Source organism: Temnothorax americanus, unplaced genomic scaffold (assembly GCF_048541705.1).
Source record: "Temnothorax americanus isolate GAGA-0224 unplaced genomic scaffold, ASM4854170v1 Scaffold5, whole genome shotgun sequence".
In the NCBI taxonomy this organism is placed as follows: Eukaryota; Metazoa; Arthropoda; class Insecta; order Hymenoptera; family Formicidae; genus Temnothorax; species Temnothorax americanus.
The window spans coordinates 5,205,624-5,226,670 of NW_027509657.1; the positions used below are offsets into that span (position 1 = coordinate 5,205,624).

The following is a 21,047-nucleotide window of genomic DNA, read 5'->3' on the forward strand; positions in this document are numbered from 1 at the left end:
ACGCAAATTCCTGTTGCAGAAACGAAGCTCCCGGCCGGCAAACCGGCAGCCCCCACGGCGGTCACGGGGGACTCCTCACACCCTACGATACTGTGGCAGTGTAACCTGTAAATCGTCATCTTCCGTGGTCTTCCGCTTCTCTCGATAGCCAACGGCCGTGAGGAAAGCAGCCGAGAGACGCGGAAATGAAGCGCACGCCAACTCTTCCCCCGGTGCTGTCGTCGGTCCAATTTGCAACGATTTACGATAGAAATTAGAGACGTCGTCGCGAGTAGATAGATTCGATTATCGTGTAAGGTGTACGCGTATTGATTATCATCTCGAGAACGTTATCATCTCGATTACGGACGAGGCTCAGCAGCCCGCCTCGCGAAATGGGACCGCCTCCTTCGCCCTCGCGACCATATCACGCGAATTTTATTCTTTCTCGCACTCTTTACGGCCTTCCGCTCTTTCCTTGTACTTCCTCGGGTACGTTCGTTTGCATTTGATCCTGGGGGAAGGCCAACTCATCGAAACTGCCTTGTTTTTGATAAACTTTTTCGAAACCGATTCAGTCGATTATATGCACATTCGGGAAGGCCAGACTCAAGACTGTCTGTACTACTGCCCTTATCGCGAAGGAGGCACGATTCGTGAGGTCAGCCACGATGCTTCGTTCGTAACTCTTTTACGAGTCCTGGAACTTCTCGCGCGCACGTTCGATTACATTAAAAATTTTTTTTATACCGATATTGACGATTACCGATCGGAGAAAATGATTTGTGTTTTGATACGTGTCTTCCTCGATGATGCGCGTTCGAACGCGATGTGATTTGTGAAGATACTTGACGACACGAACTTATCAATCGACCATCTATTTTTACACATGACGAAATATTTCGGCGAGACTGAAGGGAATTTGAATTTTCTCGCGCTATCGTTGAACGTGCACGTGGGATTCGAGGCTCGTGAGACTGCCGCGAGAGACTGTCCTGTAGGAAGGCGAACACAGCCGGAAGTCTCGTGTTCGCGGACACTCAGCTGCGGCAGAGACGCGGCCCGCGATGGTGCTCTCGGCGACGGTGGATTTAACGGGGGTCTTCTGATATATATCCGGGATATAATCCTAGGTTACATTCGTCGCAGGAGTTGCGTAATGGGGGAAAAAAATTAAAAAAAAAAAACGTATAAACAACATAATATGCGTATACATGAGATTAGTTGGTCGCTTTTTAAGTCATGGTTGTGCCACACTGCCGCTCCCTGCGGGCGTACGATATATAGATACATACGTACACATATACTATATACATATACTGTACGATTTATAATTTCGTAAACGAAGGTTGTGTCCCCACCCCCGCCCCCCACCCCCTTACCCGCCACCCCTTGACGATCGGTGATCTTGAGTCTCGACGTCGCGGAGAGCAAAGTTTATAGGGTACGTCGTCGCTTTTTCGCGGCGTCTTTCGTCGTCGTCGTCGTCGTCCTTCTAGCGATCCGTTTAGACGATCGATTCGAGACATTCCCATCGCTCGCTCGAAAGGGGAGTAGTCCCGTACACGAAAAAACACCGATCGACTGTCCGTAGGAAGAACAATGCGGCAAGCCATCGAGGGAACGCTTCGATATAACACGGCAGGCCAGCTACATAATACTATACAATACATCATCGCCACGCGCGCTGGCGCGTGCACGCAATATACGCCACATTACACTTGCTGTCGTCCTATATGATATAAATATTTAGTCCGCTGTAAACACCTAATTATCCCCCTCGTGCTAATCTTCTACGATCGATTGCGACGTACCGTACGTAAGATTCACTGACATCGCGACGATGATCGTTACAGGTGTAAGCGATTCGAGTAATAAAAAGAAGCTGGTTTAACGTAGATAGCTCTTAAGTCGGACGGATGGTCGCGAGAAGGCGTCGTTGGATCCTCGCGACGAGGCGAGAGGTCGGGATCTGGTTAACGGAACGTATCGGAGACGCGAACCGAAAATGGTCTTGTCTGTCCGCGATCGGACAATTGATCTTTTACTAGTTTGACGAACGAACGAACGTACGAAGCGGATGCTTCTCGAGCTTCTTCGCGGGTGCACCAGCCCGACGTCGCGCGACGCCGCGGTCACGACGCCGCGTCTCATAGTTCGTTTTTATCACGATACTATTTCTAGATATATACATACAAATATAAATATAAATATATATTATATATACACTAACTATATATACATACGTTGTAAGTAGCTATTTCTAGGTGTCGCATTTGTTTGCCGAGGCGATGCGCGAGCCGGCTCTTAGTTGGGCGACCGGGCTAAGAAGTACCCTCGAGAAACAGCAATCACGCGGATTGCAATTGTATTCTCGTGTATTTAACTCTGGATCATGTTGCACGAGTTATTGTTCCTTGTTAGTGTTAACCATTAACTCGATTCATCTAATTTATCAGATTTACTCGTCGAAAGCAAACATTTTGAAAGTTATTTGATATTGATGTTCTATTTATATATACTATTACATCTCAAAGTGAACTTCATTCGAGCCGCAATTAGCATGGCCTAAATTGCTACTGCCATCCTTTCTTGTTACGTATCCACGTGAATGGGATTAAAACTGAAAAGACGCACATACATAGACTGAGAGAGAATTTCCGAAAAGTTCGAATGGAACTTGGAGGGTACTTCGTCCGCTCGGGTCGCTTCTGCCCTCGCAGAGGAATTCCTACCCTCTGCCGCTCGAAACTGGCCGCGGCTCGACGCGCCAACGCACTTTTACTCATCGATGTGATTTTAAAAGGCTGCGCAAAAAGCCTCGTGTCTCGTGTATATGTTACGATCGCGCTCTTACCGTAATTAACGTAGCGTATCTCGTCCCAAGTCACCCTTTACGACTTACCAGTATCACGTTCTACTCACGTAACTCGCCCTCCCCTCGCGAAACTTTGTCGCTTCGAATCGCTTCCGAATCTAACCAGAGCTAATATACGGCACAGGCCGATAATGATGATAACGATATTAATGCATTCGTATATATAGTAATATGATCACGTCCGCGCGCTACCTTGGTCGCGGTTTATCCTTTTGTCTTAAGCGAAGTGGACGTCCGCGACGTCGCACAGGTGATAAACGTTTTATGTTGTGAGCGGCCCGGGGTGACCGGCAATAAGGGCTGTGAATGAGGCATTTAACAGACAATCAGTTAAATCGGATTTCGGCTAGACATATTAAATGTTTTTCGCAGCTGAAACGAGTCGATAACGAGTAATAACGATACAAAGACTGAGAATTTTTACGTCCACGTTTGCTTACCGCTTTTCATCCACCTTTCGCTCGCGGTTGCTTTGCCCCTCACAGTAGCATCCTGATAAGATTGATAATATTCGCCGCTCGTGCCCCTTCTTGCTGGACGCCCCCCGAGCCCATCGTTCGCTCGTCGCGCTTCTCCGTGATCGACGTTATACCGCGGTAGTAATTCTTTGCAAGACTCGACGTTACTTTTTTGAGAGACGCCGCGAAGCGTGTCGCTCGCTTGTGTATGCTTGATTGATAATATGCGTTGAAAGCATTTGGCTGTTCTTTTCGTACGACGGCGAACGCGGTTCTTCGAGCTCGTGTTCCTTCCCCCTTCCCGCCTTCCTCATCGTCGCCTGTCAAACTCGAAGCGTTTCCTTCGTGTTCCTTTTGACGATCCTTGCGTACGTGCGGAAGAATCGCGGGAACGCGATATTTCGTTTGACAATGGAAAAATAAAGGTGAAAGGAAAAAAAATCCGCGCGCAACGTCATCCGCGCTCGAGGAGACTCGAGGATCCGCTCGCAATGTACCGTTTCCTCTCAACGCCACTACTTTATGTTTTTGTACCAAAGTTGTAGCGTCTAACTTTGCGTTGAATAAAGAAACCTTAAAACGATCGCCGACTCGTGCTTTTTTCTTCAATCTTTTATCAATTATTTGTATACAGAAACGAAAACGTTTTATATCAAGAAACACTTTTATTATATACAAGTAATATAAGCTTTTGTTTTAATAAAAAATTGTTACGGTTAATTAATTACTTTATTTAAGAATAAGTTTAAGTTTAAAGAATAAAGTTTATTTCCAGTTTATGATTATAAAAAAAATAAAATAATTTTATATTACAATTTTTCTCTTTCAAATTTTATGCCTGAATAAAAGTGTTGACGTGATATAGGATAGAAAAAAAATGAGTCAACATTTTGCGCAATAATTCAAATTTCTTATTTTAATATAATTATATAATCTCATTTTTCTCTCTCTCTCTCTCTCTCTCTCTCTCTCTCTCTCTCTCTCTCTCTCTCTCTAGTATATATCAAAATATTTTCGTATCAAAACTTGATTTCATACAAGTATTTTTCTCTCTTTTTGAGATCTCACATTTAAAAATATTGTAATATTAATATCCTTCATTAGCATAAAGAATTATATAAAAAAAAGATAGAACATAAGTAAGTAATATACATATATTTGTACGTTGCTAAATGTGCTAAATAATTCATACATTAAAATTAAAGTAATTTGTATTGGCAATCGTAATAAAAGGCGAGCGTGCATCAGTATTTATTTGCTACTCGAAGTACGGAAAATTATAATCGCCAAGTTAAAAACGGCGCGTAATGACGCCGCGTCACTCTTGTCGCGTGAAGTTGACCGCGCGCGGCGGGGGACGACGCGCCCTCCGCCATCTTGATTACGTTCCCCTCTCCTTTCTAGAACCAGAACGCGGCGACAGAGACGCCACAGACACAGACACAGACGGACACACGGGACGGATCGGCTCCGGCCTCCGGCACAAGTGGTATCGGCGGCGTCGCGCGACTCATTTAATTGGTAAGAATAGCATATATTAACCTCTTGTATTCATTATTTAATGCGATATGTAACGCGTAGTATAGATTCAGCGCTCGGGTATTGACGATTCTTTAAAATTCGTATTTCGCCGTACTTGTTCGGCCGAAAATGCATCGCACGGGCAATCGCGAAAGTAATTGTATTTTCGAATATCACGATATCGCGGATATATCTATTAGAATATTAGTACGCCTATTCGCTAGAATACAAAATGACAATCATACTAAAAGGCGAGCATACATCAGTATTTGCTACTCAAGGTACGCTACGCATAACCGCCAACTTGAGAAAGGGACGCGCAGTGACGCCGCGTCGATCTTGTCGCGTGAAGTTGACCGCGCGGGAAACGAAGGAACAAAGCGCCCGCGCCTTCGCCATCTTGATTACGTTCTCCTCTCGTCTCGTATTCAGAACGCGGCGGACACGGGACGGGACGGATCGGCTCCGGAGCGAGTGGCGCGTCGCAACTTATTTAATTGGTAATTAAGTATAACATATGTATTCACTTCGCATTTAATTTATTTAACGGTATCTACTGCGTAATACAGATTCAGCGCTCGGGGATTGATATTTTGTAAAAAAATACGTATTTCACTGCGGTACATGTTCGGTCAAAGATACATCGCACGGGCAATCACGAAAGTACGACCGTATATTTTCGGATGTCGCGATAATGTCGCGGATTTCTATCAAGAATATTAATACGCCTATTCGCTATATAGCGGCTAGAATACAAAATGACAATCGTAAGGCAAAGCGTATACGTATGTGCTACTTGAAAGTACGAAAAATGCATAACCGCGAAATTGAGAACGGGTCGTGTAGTGCCGTCGCGTTTATCTCGACGCGTAAAGTTGACCGCGCAGGAGATGACGCCGACGCCGACGCCAACGCACCCTCGCCATATCTTTTTTGATTACGTTTCCCTTTCATTTTCATTTTTCAGAACGCGCGGCAGGTACGAGACGGATCGGCTCCGGAACGAGTAAGTGGCGTCGCGACTCTTATTCAATTGGTAAATATATAACATGTGTTAACTTTGTATTTAATATTTATTACAGTATCTCTCTCTATCGCGTAGTATAAATTCGGCTCTCTGATATTGATAATCTGTTCGAACGCAAAAAAAATTATTTATTCGATCAAGATCTCTATCGCGCGAATGAATCTAGCGACGCGCCGCTTCGTTCTTGGCGCGCGAAGATAAAGATATTTTTATTTGTAAAATATCACTGATAAACATACTATAGGTTCTTTTCTTATTTCTCCGCTATATAGCTATATGATTATAACATCAATAAGTACGCGTCGCGTATGAATAATTTCAAAAATATCATGCAAAGTATGGCAAAGCCGCGCGATCATTGTATTCTAGTAATTATACTTGTAATTGCGTTTAATTTTAATAATTAATTAATATTTTGTTTGTTTTAGAAAACAGATGTGTGAATGCCATGAAGAAATGGGGAAAGAAGAGAAGAGGAGAAGAAGGCCAAGTGTAAGAGATCATGAGGTAAGCATCTCATAATCTATTTTATTAATTATTACTGATGGTAATAATTATTCATTTGCGCAGTAGCATATCGTTAGATCATTATTGTATGTATTCAATGTTTAATACATTATTAGATAAAATATTTTAGATCATATATATATTTAAAAATTTTTTAAAATTTAATAATAAATAAATAAATATTTAATTAAATAATAAATAAAAAACTTTGATGCGCGTAAAAATTATTTAATCGAATCGTTTATTTATGCTTCAGAAAAAAACGACGTGGAAAGTTGCATCGTCGCATCGAAGGAATCCAAGGTGACAACCCAGAGAGAACAACCTGAGAGGAAGAGGGGGCCTGGGAGAGGCATCGGGTATCAGCGGAACAACTTTGCGGTAAATATCATTTTTTGTGTGTAAAAATAATTTTTTTTCCTGTTTATTCTTTAGTCGTTTTATTTTACTGTAATTTAGAAATAATAGAAGAAAAAACTAATTTAACATTTTATATTAATATTTATATTCTTGTGATTTTTTCGGAAAATAGATAATTATTTAAATAAATATTTAATTGAATAATAATAATAAGAACCATGTTTTACTTTTGAAAGAAACACTGTTTTAATATGAATTTTATATTTGTATGTTACAGAATCAACGTAGCTACGATGCAGTTACAACTCCGCTGCTGCGAAACAGGTTCGGTGAGTGATGAAATTCTTTATTGAGGTGACAGATGCAACTTATTAAATATATATATGCATATATATTTATTTATTTAAAATAATGTCAATATTTTTTTTTTTGAAGTGTACTAATTTAATATTGCATTTCTTAGAACACCGTACAATTATCTCACTAAAAGGTCATTACTATATCCTTATAGTAAAAAGCTAACACATTTATATTTTATACGAAAATACGAAAGTACACGTGCTTATCATGAATATGTATTTAAAGGATCGAGAAACAGATTGTTTTTCTCTTACGAAGAAATGAAATAAATTATATAAAATTGAATATATCACACAAAAATTTAATTATTTAAATTAATTATACAGGGCTGTGTCTCGAAATACGTGGGGGAAGAACTAATTCTATGGTTCAAAATAAATCAAAATGAAGAGAATAAATTAAAACAGCTTGTGTTCTAACGTTAGTTACCAATTTAACAATATTATGAAAAACAAAAACTATGTTAGAAAATGTTTAGAATGTCACGGTATAGTTGATAATTTTATGATAAAATATATGTAATATCTGGCAAATTGCACTTACAAAGATAAATTATCATTATTATTACATGGTTCATTATATATATTATACACTGTTCATTATTATTATTATTATTAATATTATTCTATGGCTCCATTGAGTCTTAATTCAGCTGTTATTCCCTCAAACCTTGTCAACGCTGGTCAACGCTACTTTGTCGACGGCGCGCTTTACCGGCCCAACGTCGGCGACGTTACCCCGGCGCCCGGCGCGATAGTTCGACGTCACAGTCGGCAGTGACGATTGTTTACACCATGGCGTCTGGCGGTGGTACGTGTCTACTTTATTTTCTATTTCCGCGTAACCATGGGCCGGTCCGGCCATCGGTCTCGGCCAGGCTCAGCGTTCGAATTCACGCTTTAATAACGGTCGTTCACTGTTTGTTTCTTTTTTGATTTGATGACAGAAAACGCGACCGAGGAACGGACGGAAGCGTCAACGCCGGCTCAACCCGTCGCCAATGCTGTATCCGAGACAACCCATGTAAGTGAGCACATAACCTACAGATCGTCGCAATTGCTGGTTCGCACAGTCGGTGATATTTCATTGAAGTCGTCGCTGAGCGTATCTGCCGCGACAACAAACGCGATACGTTCGAAACTCTACGCGTTTACGGTGCAAAAGTTAGGTTAGGGACTGGCTAGCGCGGTCAAGCGCGGTTGTGTGCGCACAGAGCGTCCTTATTGTCTATCACCTGATGTTCGCTTTCGCCAGCTGATAACAATCTTTGCGCTGAAACAATAACACTCTTGCAAAGCATTGTAGAGCATGCGTTTCTAATTTAAGAATTATATGTATACAGTTTATAAAGTATATAGTATATATACACAGACAATACTATAGGTCTTTAGTTATAAGGATTAGGCGCTTTTGGGACTATTGTTGGCCCGGTATTATTTATACTAATATTATTATACTATAGTATTATTTATACTAATGTATAAACTCTGTATTCCTTTTGGTTGCAGAAAGTAATAGGGATGGATAAGGATGGTGATCTCTCCGGCATACCAGCAAAGAAAACTCGTGTCGAAGTACAATCTCTTCCAACCAGACAATATTTAGACCAGACAGTAGTGCCGATATTGCTGCAAGCTTTGTCCTGTCTGGCCAAAGAAAGGCCTGCCGACCCCATAAATTTCCTCGCCGGTTATTTATTGAGAAATAAGAATCAGTACGACAGTGGTGGCTCGCCGCCGACTAGTCAATGAATGCTTCCACGTCTGCGCATCCATTTTATGGAACATTTCTTCGTAAGAAATCTGTTTCTCAATCCTTTAAATGTTTAAATACATATTTATGATAAATACGTGTACTTTTGTATTTTCGTATAAAATAAAAATGTGTTAGCTTTTTACTATAGGGACGGTGGTGACCTTTTAGCGAGATAATGTGGTGTTCTAAGAAATGCAATATTAAATTAGTTTACTTTAAATATTGACATTATAATATTATCGTTTTCTCTGATAGAGCAAATGTTAAAAATATCTTAATTACGATAATTGTTTTTAAATTGAAATTGTTTCCTAAAATCTGTTAGAATGTGTCGGTTTAATTTTTCTATGCAAACGTTTAAATAAAAAAAGAAATGAAATAAAGTAATATGTAGTAACAGCTTAACAAGTAATAACAACTTTTCTAAGAGCGTATCGCAAAAATTTCTAAAATCCCCAAGGAAGCATATTGATTTCTTTTGTTCAATTCTTTGAAAATTTGTGCATGACACAAGAGTGTACGAGATAAAGGACAGAGAAAAGGATCGCTACCATTGGTCCAATAAATCGTAATGAACCCTCTGCGCTCGCGTCGATTTTAATTGGAACGGCGATTTAATTGGAGGCAATTAAATGTAATCGCGCAATGAATCAGGGTTAAATTTATCTCCCGCTCCAATAACATCGATAATTTACGTCAGACGTGCAACGCTCGCGAGCTGTGCTATTGCGAGGAGAAAGCGGGAAGGAAAAGAGAACCGTCTCGAGGGCGTTACGTTTTATTATTCTTCGCGTCTTATTTCGTCCTCTCGTTGCGATTTTCGTCCCGACGAAAACTCGTCGGTCGGTCTCATCGTCTGGGTAATTGGACTCCCTTCGGGGTCGTCGGCGAGGCACGAGGAAAAGAAAATCCATATAGCGACATCCGATTGTACCGCTCGGGCTTTAAATGACGACGCGAGAAGATATCGGGGTAATTTCGTGGCTGACAATTCGCACGGCGACATCATCGGACCTGGTCCAATTAACGGCAAAGGATCCTCTTGCCCGAGTTGCCCTCGTATATCCTCTCGTGGAATCCTCGATCCTTACTCACACGTACGTTGATCGTGGACTCTTAGTCCTTTGTTTCGTACTCGTTTACTTGGAAGACGCGATGTGTTTTTGTAGTGATAAGATAAACACACTAAGTACTTGAGCTTCTCGTACAAGGTATTTTACTATATTAGCAATTTACTTGTCTCAGGGACGTTAGAGGGTCATCCAGGGATTTCGTGAAAAACGGGAAAAGTTCGAGGAATGTAACGAAACACGAAAAAAGAGTGACATTTTGAAAGAGCCTCTTTTTTTGTTCGTAGCGAGAAAATAAAGCTTCTCTTTCACGTTTATTATCCGTCACTTATGTAATGACTTGAGAAAACCATCAGCATTGATCTCTAATAATTCTGATTCACGTTTAATTCCATATGTGCAATGACTACATGAGTTGAAGCATTTTTTGGCGTTGGAATGCCGTAGGGATCGGTCTGAATTTCATCGGATAAGTGAAGAACTAGTATACATTTTAGTGTTTCGTGTGATTGCACAATGTGCGAGCGCATCGTCGAGCAACGCAGTTTGTAATATTGGTTCTGTTTCTGTATATGTTCGGAGTGAAATTCTACGTTCGCCGTTCATTCCCGCAACGAATTGCGAATAAACGCGCAAAAGCGGAAAGTCCACACTCGCGGCACAATGCGGAGGTTCGACACGACTGTCGATGACGCAGTAACATCCACCTTTTTTCACTTCCTTACGCGCGAGAAGCTCACAATGGTTGTTTTCCTTCGTCGAGTTGATATCTCCTTTCCACTCTCCACATTCCTGTTCGCTATGCTTTCCCAGTTTTAGAACTATGTAAGTAGTTTTATGCTATGCTAGAACATGAATACACGGAAAGTATCTCAAAAGCGTTCTTTTTTTTCCATGTAAATGATATGATGCGGATTTGTATAGAATTTTGTCTTAAAAAATAGATCAGGTTTAAACAGAATAATAGTTTAAATTTATGTATAGGTATATACTAAGAATTTGATAGTTTTATTTTAAAAATTCCTATTGCATTCAATGTTTTTACATATTTATCAATTTATGCTATCTTTAAAAGCATTTTTTGCAAGTTATCTTCTTGATTGACAATGATATCTAGTGTGCAGAAAACGCGTATTTAAATAGAGACAGTATATTTCATGGATAGCGAGCGGTGTAATTTTCGCGAGTCCGGCGTTACGGGCACACAGACACGTAATGAAATCCGACGACTAACGCATGATTACATTTTTACATATCTACGTTGTACAGCATCGAATTCCGCGTCTACATCGAGTGTCCGCGTGTCCTTTCCGGGCCCCCTTATCGCGGCTCACTCCCTCATTGCGCGCATATGCGCGATATGCGTAAACGTAGATACGCGTGTGCTGCACGTGTGTGTACACCCAAGCAACCTACGGATAATCGAGGGCCGTGGCTAATGGGCGAATCGTGTCACGGTTTTCGTCGGGGCGTGCAGGTTCGGCCTGCCGGTTCGCGCCTGCACGCCCGCACTCGCGGGGAGGACTCGGTCCAATTGGCACGCATATTGGAATTCTATTACCGGGATTACGGCCGGTAATTGCTCGGTTTAGCGCAATATCGCACGGCCGTCTGTGCGCGCCGTCGAGCCGCGTCGCGACGCTCCGGCAGGCCGACGGCGATCGTCCAGCGCGTGGATTAGCCGCGCGCCTAATCGCCGCTCGCGCGTGCGTTCCCTCATTACGACCGGCGACTAATTAGTGGTGGACACCAAAAATGTTAATCTCCTGCTGTATTACATTATCTTCAAACGGTGCAGAATAATTATAATAAACCGCGCCTTTCTTCTACCGAGATGTTGCTAATTTTAACAGCCGTTACCAAACAGACGTAATTGTTGTAGATAAATGACGTTCATAAATTTTTTATCTTAATATATGTTGCTACGATCATTTGCAAGGTGCCATTCTCGCGTGAATATTCTTCAGATTTCAGATTCGCTTTCATAGGAAGGATTATTATCTAATGAGTTAACAAACGCTAGCGTAAACATAGCTGTCTGTTTATTTGCTTCTCTGGCCGTTCGATTTCGATTTGCATTTGAGATACGTAACTCGAGAGCTCAGCAAGTCGAGCTGTTTGTGATGTACAACATCCTTTGTAGGGCACGAATTAGGAAGTCGCGACTACTAAGACGGAGCTAAGGTTGATTAATTAATGCAGTGGAATAGTGCAAATAATTAAATAATGCAGGTCCCTGGAGCTATTCGCGTGTAGAAGTTAAAGGACCGCAATATATTCGCGATTAGGATATATTGATGGGAATTACGTACATAATTTCCACTCCTTTAGAAATGGAATTTAGTTCAGGCTTTTTAAAATGTGTGGTCATTTCGATTGAAATATATATCTCATACAATTGTATATTATTAAATGAATTTTATAAAAAGGACTTTATGTATATATCTCAAACGATCTAATTGTGTTAGGAAGATACAAGAGGTAAAATTTAAATACTGTTGATAATATATAGTTATGTAAAATGTTTTTTCTTTATTTTTTTTATTAATACGAATTTGATTAACATCAAACAACAAAAAATATTTATAATGTACAGTGCAATGATAAATATTTTTTTAGGAATATATGTTTTACATAATATTTTACAATCCTACGGTTTAACATCCCTGTTTTTCTCCGATATTATACGATAGAAATCACGGATTTATAGAGCGATTTTTTTGAAAGTCAGTGAATGACAAAGGTAGCGATGAACGAAATCGCTGACGTTTTCGATCAGCCAGAATAAGAATACAAGTCTTAGGAAACGCGGTGGTATTTTTAGAGATTCTCTTCACCGATGCGGCACGGGATTATATAAAATGTTTCTACATAACCGAGAACTTCGCCGCGGCTCTCTGCTTTGGCGGGGTGTCGGCGGGGGAAAAGCGCTTACCCGGCAGATTCGCGCGCTGGCTAAAAAGCCCTCCTTTCTCTCGTATTTTTTCGTCGCTTGAGTTTTATCTGATAACGGCAAAAATATTTTTTGGCCTCAACCGCGGAAGGTGATACACGATCTTTTGTTGTCACAGCAGAAAACCGAAGCAATAAATATCGATATGAATTCGTGTCTCTACATTTTTACGATTAACTGCGTTTCGGATCTCCAATCCCCAACTATCGCGCATGAAAGTCTGCGTTAAGATGTAAGAATTTATAAAATATTGAAATTCAGATCTCTTTTGTTCATCATTAGATAAAGTAAATTCTTAACGTTATTTTCGCAATACGAGGAACGTTGATTTGGATCATTGCATTCAAATTATTATATAATCTCGTTATCTCAATATTGGGTTGTAAATAATCCAATAATCGCATAATACAGATGTTTTGAATAATTACTGGGTTTCCGCGTCGAAGTGTTCGAATATTTGATTTTCAGAATGGAATTGCGCTATCGCGCGCCCGAATATTCGACTGTCCAAATTACTTCGAAATTCGGATTCGTTTTACAGACTACGCGTTTTACCTTTGCGGACACAGAAATTTCTGTTCCCTTTGATTCGTCGTAACGTATACCGCGGGAGATAATCATGGGAAAGCGCGAGTCGGCGCTTTTGAACGGGTTAATTCGCGAAGTGGCATTATTTCCGGCGAGATAGCCACGCTTCGGGTAGGGTCACTTCGTTATCGGGTAACGCGCGCAGTCAACAACGGCGACCTCCGCGGCGCAACGCTGGCAACTTAAATATTTGTCGGAGATTATATTCATATCCCTGGATTCGCGAGACGACTTTTTAATCAGCTTGTCGGCGTTCTTGCCCGCGTTTCCCCCCCGCCCTTCGTTCCGCCGAATTATCCCGCGGGCCCGCCGCAGATTTTCATTTCAGATTTGGCTGCGGTACTCCCTGCGCGGACTCTGCGGGGAGAGAAAATAGAAGTCCGCTCCCTCATTCTCCCCCTTTCCATTTCTCTTTCTCTCTCTTTTGATTTCAATCTGTTTGACGAGCTACCTCTCGTACCATAGTTGCTCTTAGCGTGTGGCGACGACGGCGTGTCTCGGCCCCAAGAAGACAACGAGACAAGACCCACGGCGGAGAGACGTACGTTATCGGGCTGCGGCATCGCTCGAACATCCCCAGCTCCGTCCTATTTTCTCTCTGCGTTCGAGGCCGAGTCCTCCAGACTTACTGGTACTTTCGAAAGACTTCTCGAAGGTCGTCCAAGCGTAATTGCAGAAATCACTCATGTTACCTCCCGGCCGGACGATCTATCTATTGGGTTCCACTCCGGAAAATTTTCGCGATCTCGATCTCTAATTTTCTTCAAGCAGGCTACCACTTTTATCGCTCCATCCATTCTTATCTGTATCTATTTACAGGAAATTTGTCATATAAATATGTAGCAATTTGATTCAGTAATATGTTTTACGTGCAAACGTATAATTACAAGGATTTTATCAAATGTGGCATAAATAAATATGATGTACATAAATCATAAAATATCGTTATATTTCTTTCATTAAAGAAAGAGTATTAAAAATTGGTTTATCAGTTTTGGCACAGCCGTTTTATATAAAGTCGTATTTTGGGATGGAATATAATTGCACAATTGATGGAATATAATTGCACGATTCGTTTAATTAATTTCGGCTATGAGTTAGAAGCATCATTTATAGATATATTGTTTTAAAGTATCTAAAATCGATATCATATTGTAAAATAATGGCACGTGATTATGACTGGGAAAATATTTCAAAGGTACCTTGTACTATCGTAGCGGGTTATTATTACTCGATCGCGAGACCGTAAAACTCGATCTTGCGAACGAAATTACGATCGGTAGGAAACTTTCCGAAACGCGTGCGACTAGGACGTTCTCGGGTGCCATCTAATGGCTGGAACTTTATCGGAAATAAATATTTTTTGTTCCTGCAGCCGTGTACCGTTACGGCGAGAGCGGTTAGTGAGGCGATATCGGTATCGCCTGCACGGCCTGCATCGATTCGATGAAACATTCCCACGAAACATTACCTTTCTTTCAATGGAGCTTAATGCACAGCACAGATCCACCCCCGTGGGCTTCGGTTTTCGATCGCGCGTGGAGTTCTCCTTCGTCCTTACCCTACCCACCCTTTATCGTCTTCTCACTGGCAGCATGTCGGGCGTCTCTCGGCAAAGCGCTTAATCCTCCAACGAGTCGAAAACCCCGATGGTATTACCGCAAACGTTGATTTGTGGTAGCGGTACCGGACATTATTTATAATTTGCGGATATTAATAGTCGGATTGTATTCTTGCGTATAACACCTATTCCCTCGACCCTATCCACCTTTCCTCGTTCATTTCCGCCGTTATTCTTATCTTCGCCTGCCCTGTTTTTCATTGGACGATGTCGTCTTCAGAACGGGATCAGTATATATTAAACACATGTTATAAAAATCCTTTAATTTTAATAATATGTTATTTCACCAATTTGCGGTAAATTACTTTTTAATTACCTTTGCTATTAAAATACGTTTATATTTTATTAACGTATTCTATGTTTATAAACGAATTTAACTTTCTTTAGATATTTATAATGTTTCATGATATATATATATATATATATATATATATATATATATATGATGGTATGTGATAAATGTGATTGATGTAGTTATTACTTTTTTAAAATAATCGGAGTATGTCATGTTTATGAACGCGAATTTTTCACGCTTTTATGGTATTTTAAACATAGCAAGTTTTAAATTTTTATTAGATTGTACATTTATAATATATTTAGTCACATTTAGAAATAACAACATAGTTCGTTTATTTTGAAGCCAGCATTTAAATAGTTGGAAAATCGAACGTGCTCGATACGATTATAATATATGTAATTATTCGTTTCTTGCCGTTCCGCTCGATCGTGACGCGGTTTTCAGGCTGCATTTTAAACCCCCGAAACTTCTTGCATATGTATGAGTCGCCACGTTTCTTTTTCGTCGCCGCGTTTCCCGCTGTTCGCATTATTCGTCGCATCCCTCGTCTTCACTCAACGAAAACGCGGAGAGTATCGAAACGATGGAAAACCACGCCGGCGTGCGAGCGCGTAGTCTCGCCCCTGTGAATACGTTATTTCTTCGGACTGTTATTTTCATGGTGGAATTCACGGATATGGCGCATAGATAACGGAACCAGATTTCGCCGTTGCGCCATACCTTACCGCGGAATAATACCTTACCGTCGTATAACTCACTACCAGCGAACCAATATTTTTGTCTGCAAGCCACGCGCACGGCGTCGAACCCGTCTGCCGCAGTTTGTTCCTTTTTTACTTGCGTTTGTCTGCCACATTACCAATTGACGATGTTCAAGAATTGATATATGCGCGAATTTTTATGTCAATTTATCTTTTTTTTTTAAGATAAAAAATACTGGCAATTTATATTCTAAAAATGGCTGCAAGACAGAAAATAAGTGGAGGATGTTGCTACTTTATTGAATTTTTAAAGTATGTCACTTTATTATTAGATGTGTCTCCGACAAAACGCTCCAACATTTCGATGAGCGCGCTTAAATATTTAGAGTTGAGTTGCGCCTCGTAAAATGTTAACAAGCACGGGAAGCTGGTAATGAAAATGGCTGTTGCTTCGCTTCCGCCTTTCTTCCTCAACTTGGCGTATCACGTATTTTGCAGCGCCGAGCCGAGAGTGCCAGTCTTCTGTCACATTGCAAAAGACCAAAACAAATTAGTGGATGTAATGTAATTGCACAGCACCAATTTATTTCCGCTGCGCGGCGAAGCGCAACTTCGCGTTTCGGGCATTCCGCCGTAAATGAAATTAAGATCAGCACGAAACGGGAATGGTCGCGATTCATACGCGGAGATAACGAAGCTATCATACTTTTGCGAGTTAGGTGAAATGTCAGAGGAGGAAAAATGAGTCCGACAATCTCTTGCCTATAATACTGAAGGCCAGAAACGATTGGTCTTGATTGAATTGAACATACAGAATTGATTCCCTGTCGATATCCACCGCGCATTCGCTTTTCCTGACATTCAGATTAAATAACGTGATCTATTTTCTTATTCTATGTACGAGCTGTCCGCATCTTTTCTCTATCGACAGCAAATTCTTTGACGAATATGATATTGAATAGACTCTTTGTTATTTGATTGAATATTTCTCTCGGTATTTCTTCACTACTTGTTATCTTAATTAATATCATTAAAGACAAAAATAGAGAGAACAAAGTGTCGTACACTTGTAATATCATATTATTCGTATCAAATTATGTAGGAGATAAAAAAGAACGTTAGACGCTACAAAGAAAACAGTTTTAGGTCTTTCTCGCAAAATGTTCAAATGATCTTCGACGTTTGACTTAATTCAAGAGCTCTTAAAAATACTTGAAGAAATTACCTTTGCTTTCTTTACGAGTAAACGCACTCGTTTCAATTTGTGGTAGAAGCATTCGCGCGCTCGAACGCGCGCTTTTAAGTCGGTGTTTTCGCGATTCGTACGCGCGATCGCGTCGCGATCGAGATCCCGGAAAAATCGTGGTGGTAAATGAGTTGAAATTTATTAAGTTTTCTCGAAGAGAGGGATAAACAGAAACTGCCGAGGAGCGGATCGAAGATGTTTACGGGATTCGACGGCGACACACGACGCACGGCCGAGCCAGGCCGCGAATTGGAATTCCCCACCTAATAAATCACCGTTATATATGTGCGAACACGACGAGGACGCATTCACAGAGCTCTCGCCATTTCCGTATCCCGATATTCATTGCTCGACATGAGCCACGTCTAGTTATAGACTTGCCGAGAAAGCGAATACTGTTTCGCACTGAGATGTGCATAGGGTGGGATATATATATATATATATATATAAGTTGACAAATTAATAATCTCCGGAGTACCGATATTAATATTGAATAAGAGCATAGATTTTATCAGGAAGAAAAAATCGATTTCCATTTATCGATCTTGAATCGATGGAATCGAGTTTGAAAATTGGATGACATTAAATCAGCGGTGAATCTAATCGAAGCATAAAAAACTGAGTGCATTCGCAATTATGACTTTAGCCACTGCTCCTCCATCAGCGCACTTTTTCGACATTTAATAAATTAACTGTCAATTAACTCCATTTGCTCGCTAATTGCACTTGCGACTGAGTATAGCCTGCGTATTGAAATGTACTTAATTTTTTTAATAACGTACTTTTAAATCATATATATAGTTAGACAAACATATTTAAATATAAAGTTACGATTTCAGAGAATTAAATAATTGAAATGTAAATATTGTCGTGGATAGTTTTAGGATAAAATTGAGGCAGACAAGTATAATTCAAGAAAGATGAGAATTTTAATATTTAAGACATTGCAATTTTGCTTTTTCCCGCGGGGTGGATTAAATGCGCGTCATCTTTCCAAATAATATCAGAATAAAAATCGCCGTGTCCGTGTTCTGGAACGTTTTTCACAGCCTATCCACTTGCAAAATCGCGTTCAGGACACTGGAGAGAAACTCGTAAACCACGCGGTGAAACGACGGTCGTGTTTCTTGCTTCGTCATTCCCTCGACACCAACCCCTGCCAGCCGTTGTTGTCGACATTCTGATTCGCCGTTAAAGATGGCCCGGTACTATCTTAATGGATATCTAGCCGGCTTCCCGGATCCGTGTGCTACAACACATGCGATACCCTCTCCAAAATCTCCCCTTCGATGTTCCCAATCGCCACTGACGACTGAAAATTTCTTGCGCTGAACCTATTTCAGGTAACAAATTACATCGGCAAAGTAGTTCGGGAAATTTATAAAATTTAGACCGCTTCGAGATTAGATAACGCTCCAGTTTCGCCGACTAACTGATCGTCATCGTTTTCACCTGAAATCATTTGGATTTTAAACACTCGCCCACGCGCGCGCGCAGGGTGCTGTTAATATTATCCATTTTCCATCCATTTCCGCGCGGTCAAAATTTCCGATATCGGCTCGGATGGTACGATTTCGATATTAAATTCCTGTTAACGGAAAAATATATATATCTATAAAAAACTGGAGTGCCACGCGTCAGATGTAATACATTCGATAAATTTGCGAATTAAGAACTGTAACTTCGTTTAAAAGCTGATACATTCACTTTAACGTGACAAAAATGGCACTTTGATGACAGTGACAAACGACAGTAACAAAATTAAAATTTTTATTTTTCTATCTCTTCTATTTTTATTTTTGAAAGCAGCAAATAGAAGTCTTTAGATAAATTAATCAACGGGAATTAATAAATCTATAAAGCAGTATTTTCATTCGATAAACATATAGGAAAAATGATTTATTGCGGTCGCGAATTGTTTCGACGAAAGTCGAATTGGAGCGTGTGTGTACGCGGCGGTGTCGTCGATGACGACGTAGAGATAACAGTGGGTGATTTCATCCGCGATAGGTATATATCTTTTATCATCCACTATGCAGAGCGGTCGTATTAAAATGTAAATGCGGGGTAGCTAGTTATTATGCGGAGCGACCGATGCGATCTCCACCGGCGGCGATGCGACCTCCGTCGTCCTCGTGTGTGCCTCGTGCTACACCCCTCGTCGTCGTCCTCGTAAACACCCGATAATGGTGAAACCGTGTAGCCGGCTATCCGCCACCGCGCGAACGCTCCGAGAAACGGAGGACGATGGAAGGAGGGATGGATTCACACGGTTTTCCTGATCGCGCGATCGAAAAAAGTCGGAGTGCCTTGTACCTTTCATGGCATGATACCTGAAGGATGAATCCTCTATCTGTATCCTCAGATTCGGAATGGACCTACTAGTCCATTTTGTTGTTGGAACATTGAAACCGCCGAATATAGATATATATGCATGTGAATAATAAATGAAATATTTTATAAAGATCGCTTATGATGCAATGGTTCGAATATATTTCATTATTTTTCGATACTATAGCATGTAGTTCATTTGTTCTCTCGCAGAGATACTCGCACGTGTTCAAAAACCTATTGTTACGAAGCTGTTCGCGAGTGATTTAGTTCCGTCCCTAGAGGCGATTCTCGTGTCGGATTCGTTAAAGCCGTCGGTACATGTACAATATATATATATATATATATATATATATATGTATATATATGTATATGTATATATGTATGTATAGATATAGATATAAAACGTGTGTGTATATGTATATCCGTCGAAAAGGACGCCGTCCTGTTAGCCGGCACCGAATGGTTTATCTCTGTTCATGTTGCGTTTCCGGAAGGTTTGTATCGCGGGGAATCGAATTTTCGAGCACTGCGTTTTACGCTTTCGGGGACGTTAAGTGCGGCGGATCGATGTTACACGACGACGGTATACGTAACGCAACGGCCGTTGTAAAGATATATTATCCGCCATTGAATTTGCTCCTGGTGCCGATACGGCCGCCGAGAAAAACGTTCCGACACCAACGACTTTCCTGGCAAACCGACTTCCTACATTGTACGGTGTCGCATTGGGGAGATTAACGGAAAACGTTCCTCGGAAAATGGATGTACTGAATGCGCGCGTTCAACCACACGGAGTCTTTCTGAGAAACCGCAATTTTAATTTTAACGATAGCAATTCTAAGGGGTTTCGACCGATTTTACTTGAAACATAAATGTCCGTGCGTTTTAAATTCTCTATAAGAAAAATTTGCCAAACAAAAAACATACATAGATATTTCATCAGATTTTAATCTTGCGGCCTTTGCTATCATGTTTGGCACGTCGCCCGATTGACAGCTTCGCAGATATTATAATAGTCATCTTCTTACCGTTTTGCTATCGTGGCGCGCGTCTCTCGTCGCCGTGCTCACGATGTTATCGCCACCGTCTGTTTTGCGGTGCGGCGCTCGTATTATTTGTATACATTTTCACGGTTATACTCCTCAGGGTTTCCGTTTTACCGTATAATAAAATCCCTCTCGGCAGACTGTTTCTCTCCTGTCCTCCGTCTGCTCGCCAATCTCCGGTATTCTGAGAGCACATGGGGATATGTCGTTGCGTACGAGGCGACGCGCGACGGTAGTAGCATGGCACTCTCCTTGACCGCGGGAGAGAAGGGTTGTGCGAGAATGCGAGACACCACCGAAAGCGTAGCGCGAACGAGAGGAAGGGAAAACATAGATAGGTTGAGT

General features: G+C 41.0%; 2 protein-coding genes across 52 annotated transcripts in view; both read left to right on the forward strand.

Annotated features, from left to right (window-relative positions):
• The window catches only part of Dscam1 (Down syndrome cell adhesion molecule 1), a 68,300-nt gene extending 64,401 nt beyond the window's left edge, over window positions 1–3,899 (forward strand). For all 49 annotated transcript variants that reach the window (XM_077418785.1, XM_077418766.1, XM_077418786.1 and 46 more), the window contains one exon: window positions 20–3,899. In XM_077418785.1, the coding sequence (XP_077274911.1) occupies window positions 20–104 (85 nt within the window). In that variant the 3' untranslated portion in view covers window positions 105–3,899. The remainder of the gene's footprint in view (window positions 1–19) is intronic.
• Window positions 3,900–5,803: 1,904 nt separating this feature from the next.
• On the forward strand, window positions 5,804–8,992 carry LOC143903867 (protein dpy-30 homolog). 3 transcript variants are annotated; one of them, XM_077417876.1, is made up of 7 exons: window positions 5,804–5,872; window positions 6,292–6,370; window positions 6,627–6,751; window positions 7,008–7,059; window positions 7,732–7,900; window positions 8,037–8,113; window positions 8,599–8,992. In XM_077417876.1, exons 5-7 carry the CDS (start codon window positions 7,885–7,887, stop codon window positions 8,839–8,841), a joined length of 336 nt encoding a protein of 111 aa, XP_077274002.1. In that variant the 5' UTR covers window positions 5,804–5,872; window positions 6,292–6,370; window positions 6,627–6,751; window positions 7,008–7,059; window positions 7,732–7,884; the 3' UTR covers window positions 8,842–8,992. The 3 variants fall into 3 exon arrangements, with proteins under 3 accessions (XP_077274002.1, XP_077274003.1, XP_077274004.1); XM_077417877.1 differs by having other exon boundaries at window positions 7,743–7,900; XM_077417878.1 differs by having other exon boundaries at window positions 7,848–7,900.
• The last annotated feature ends 12,055 nt before the right edge of the window (window positions 8,993–21,047 follow it).

What these genes read in the sequence shown, in the direction of transcription:
- LOC143903867 (XM_077417876.1), top strand. An exon ending in CTGTATCCGAGACAACCCAT is followed by an intron (nt 8,114 to 8,598) that starts GTAAGTGAGCAC and finishes TTTTGGTTGCAG; the next exon opens with AAAGTAATAGGGATGGATAA.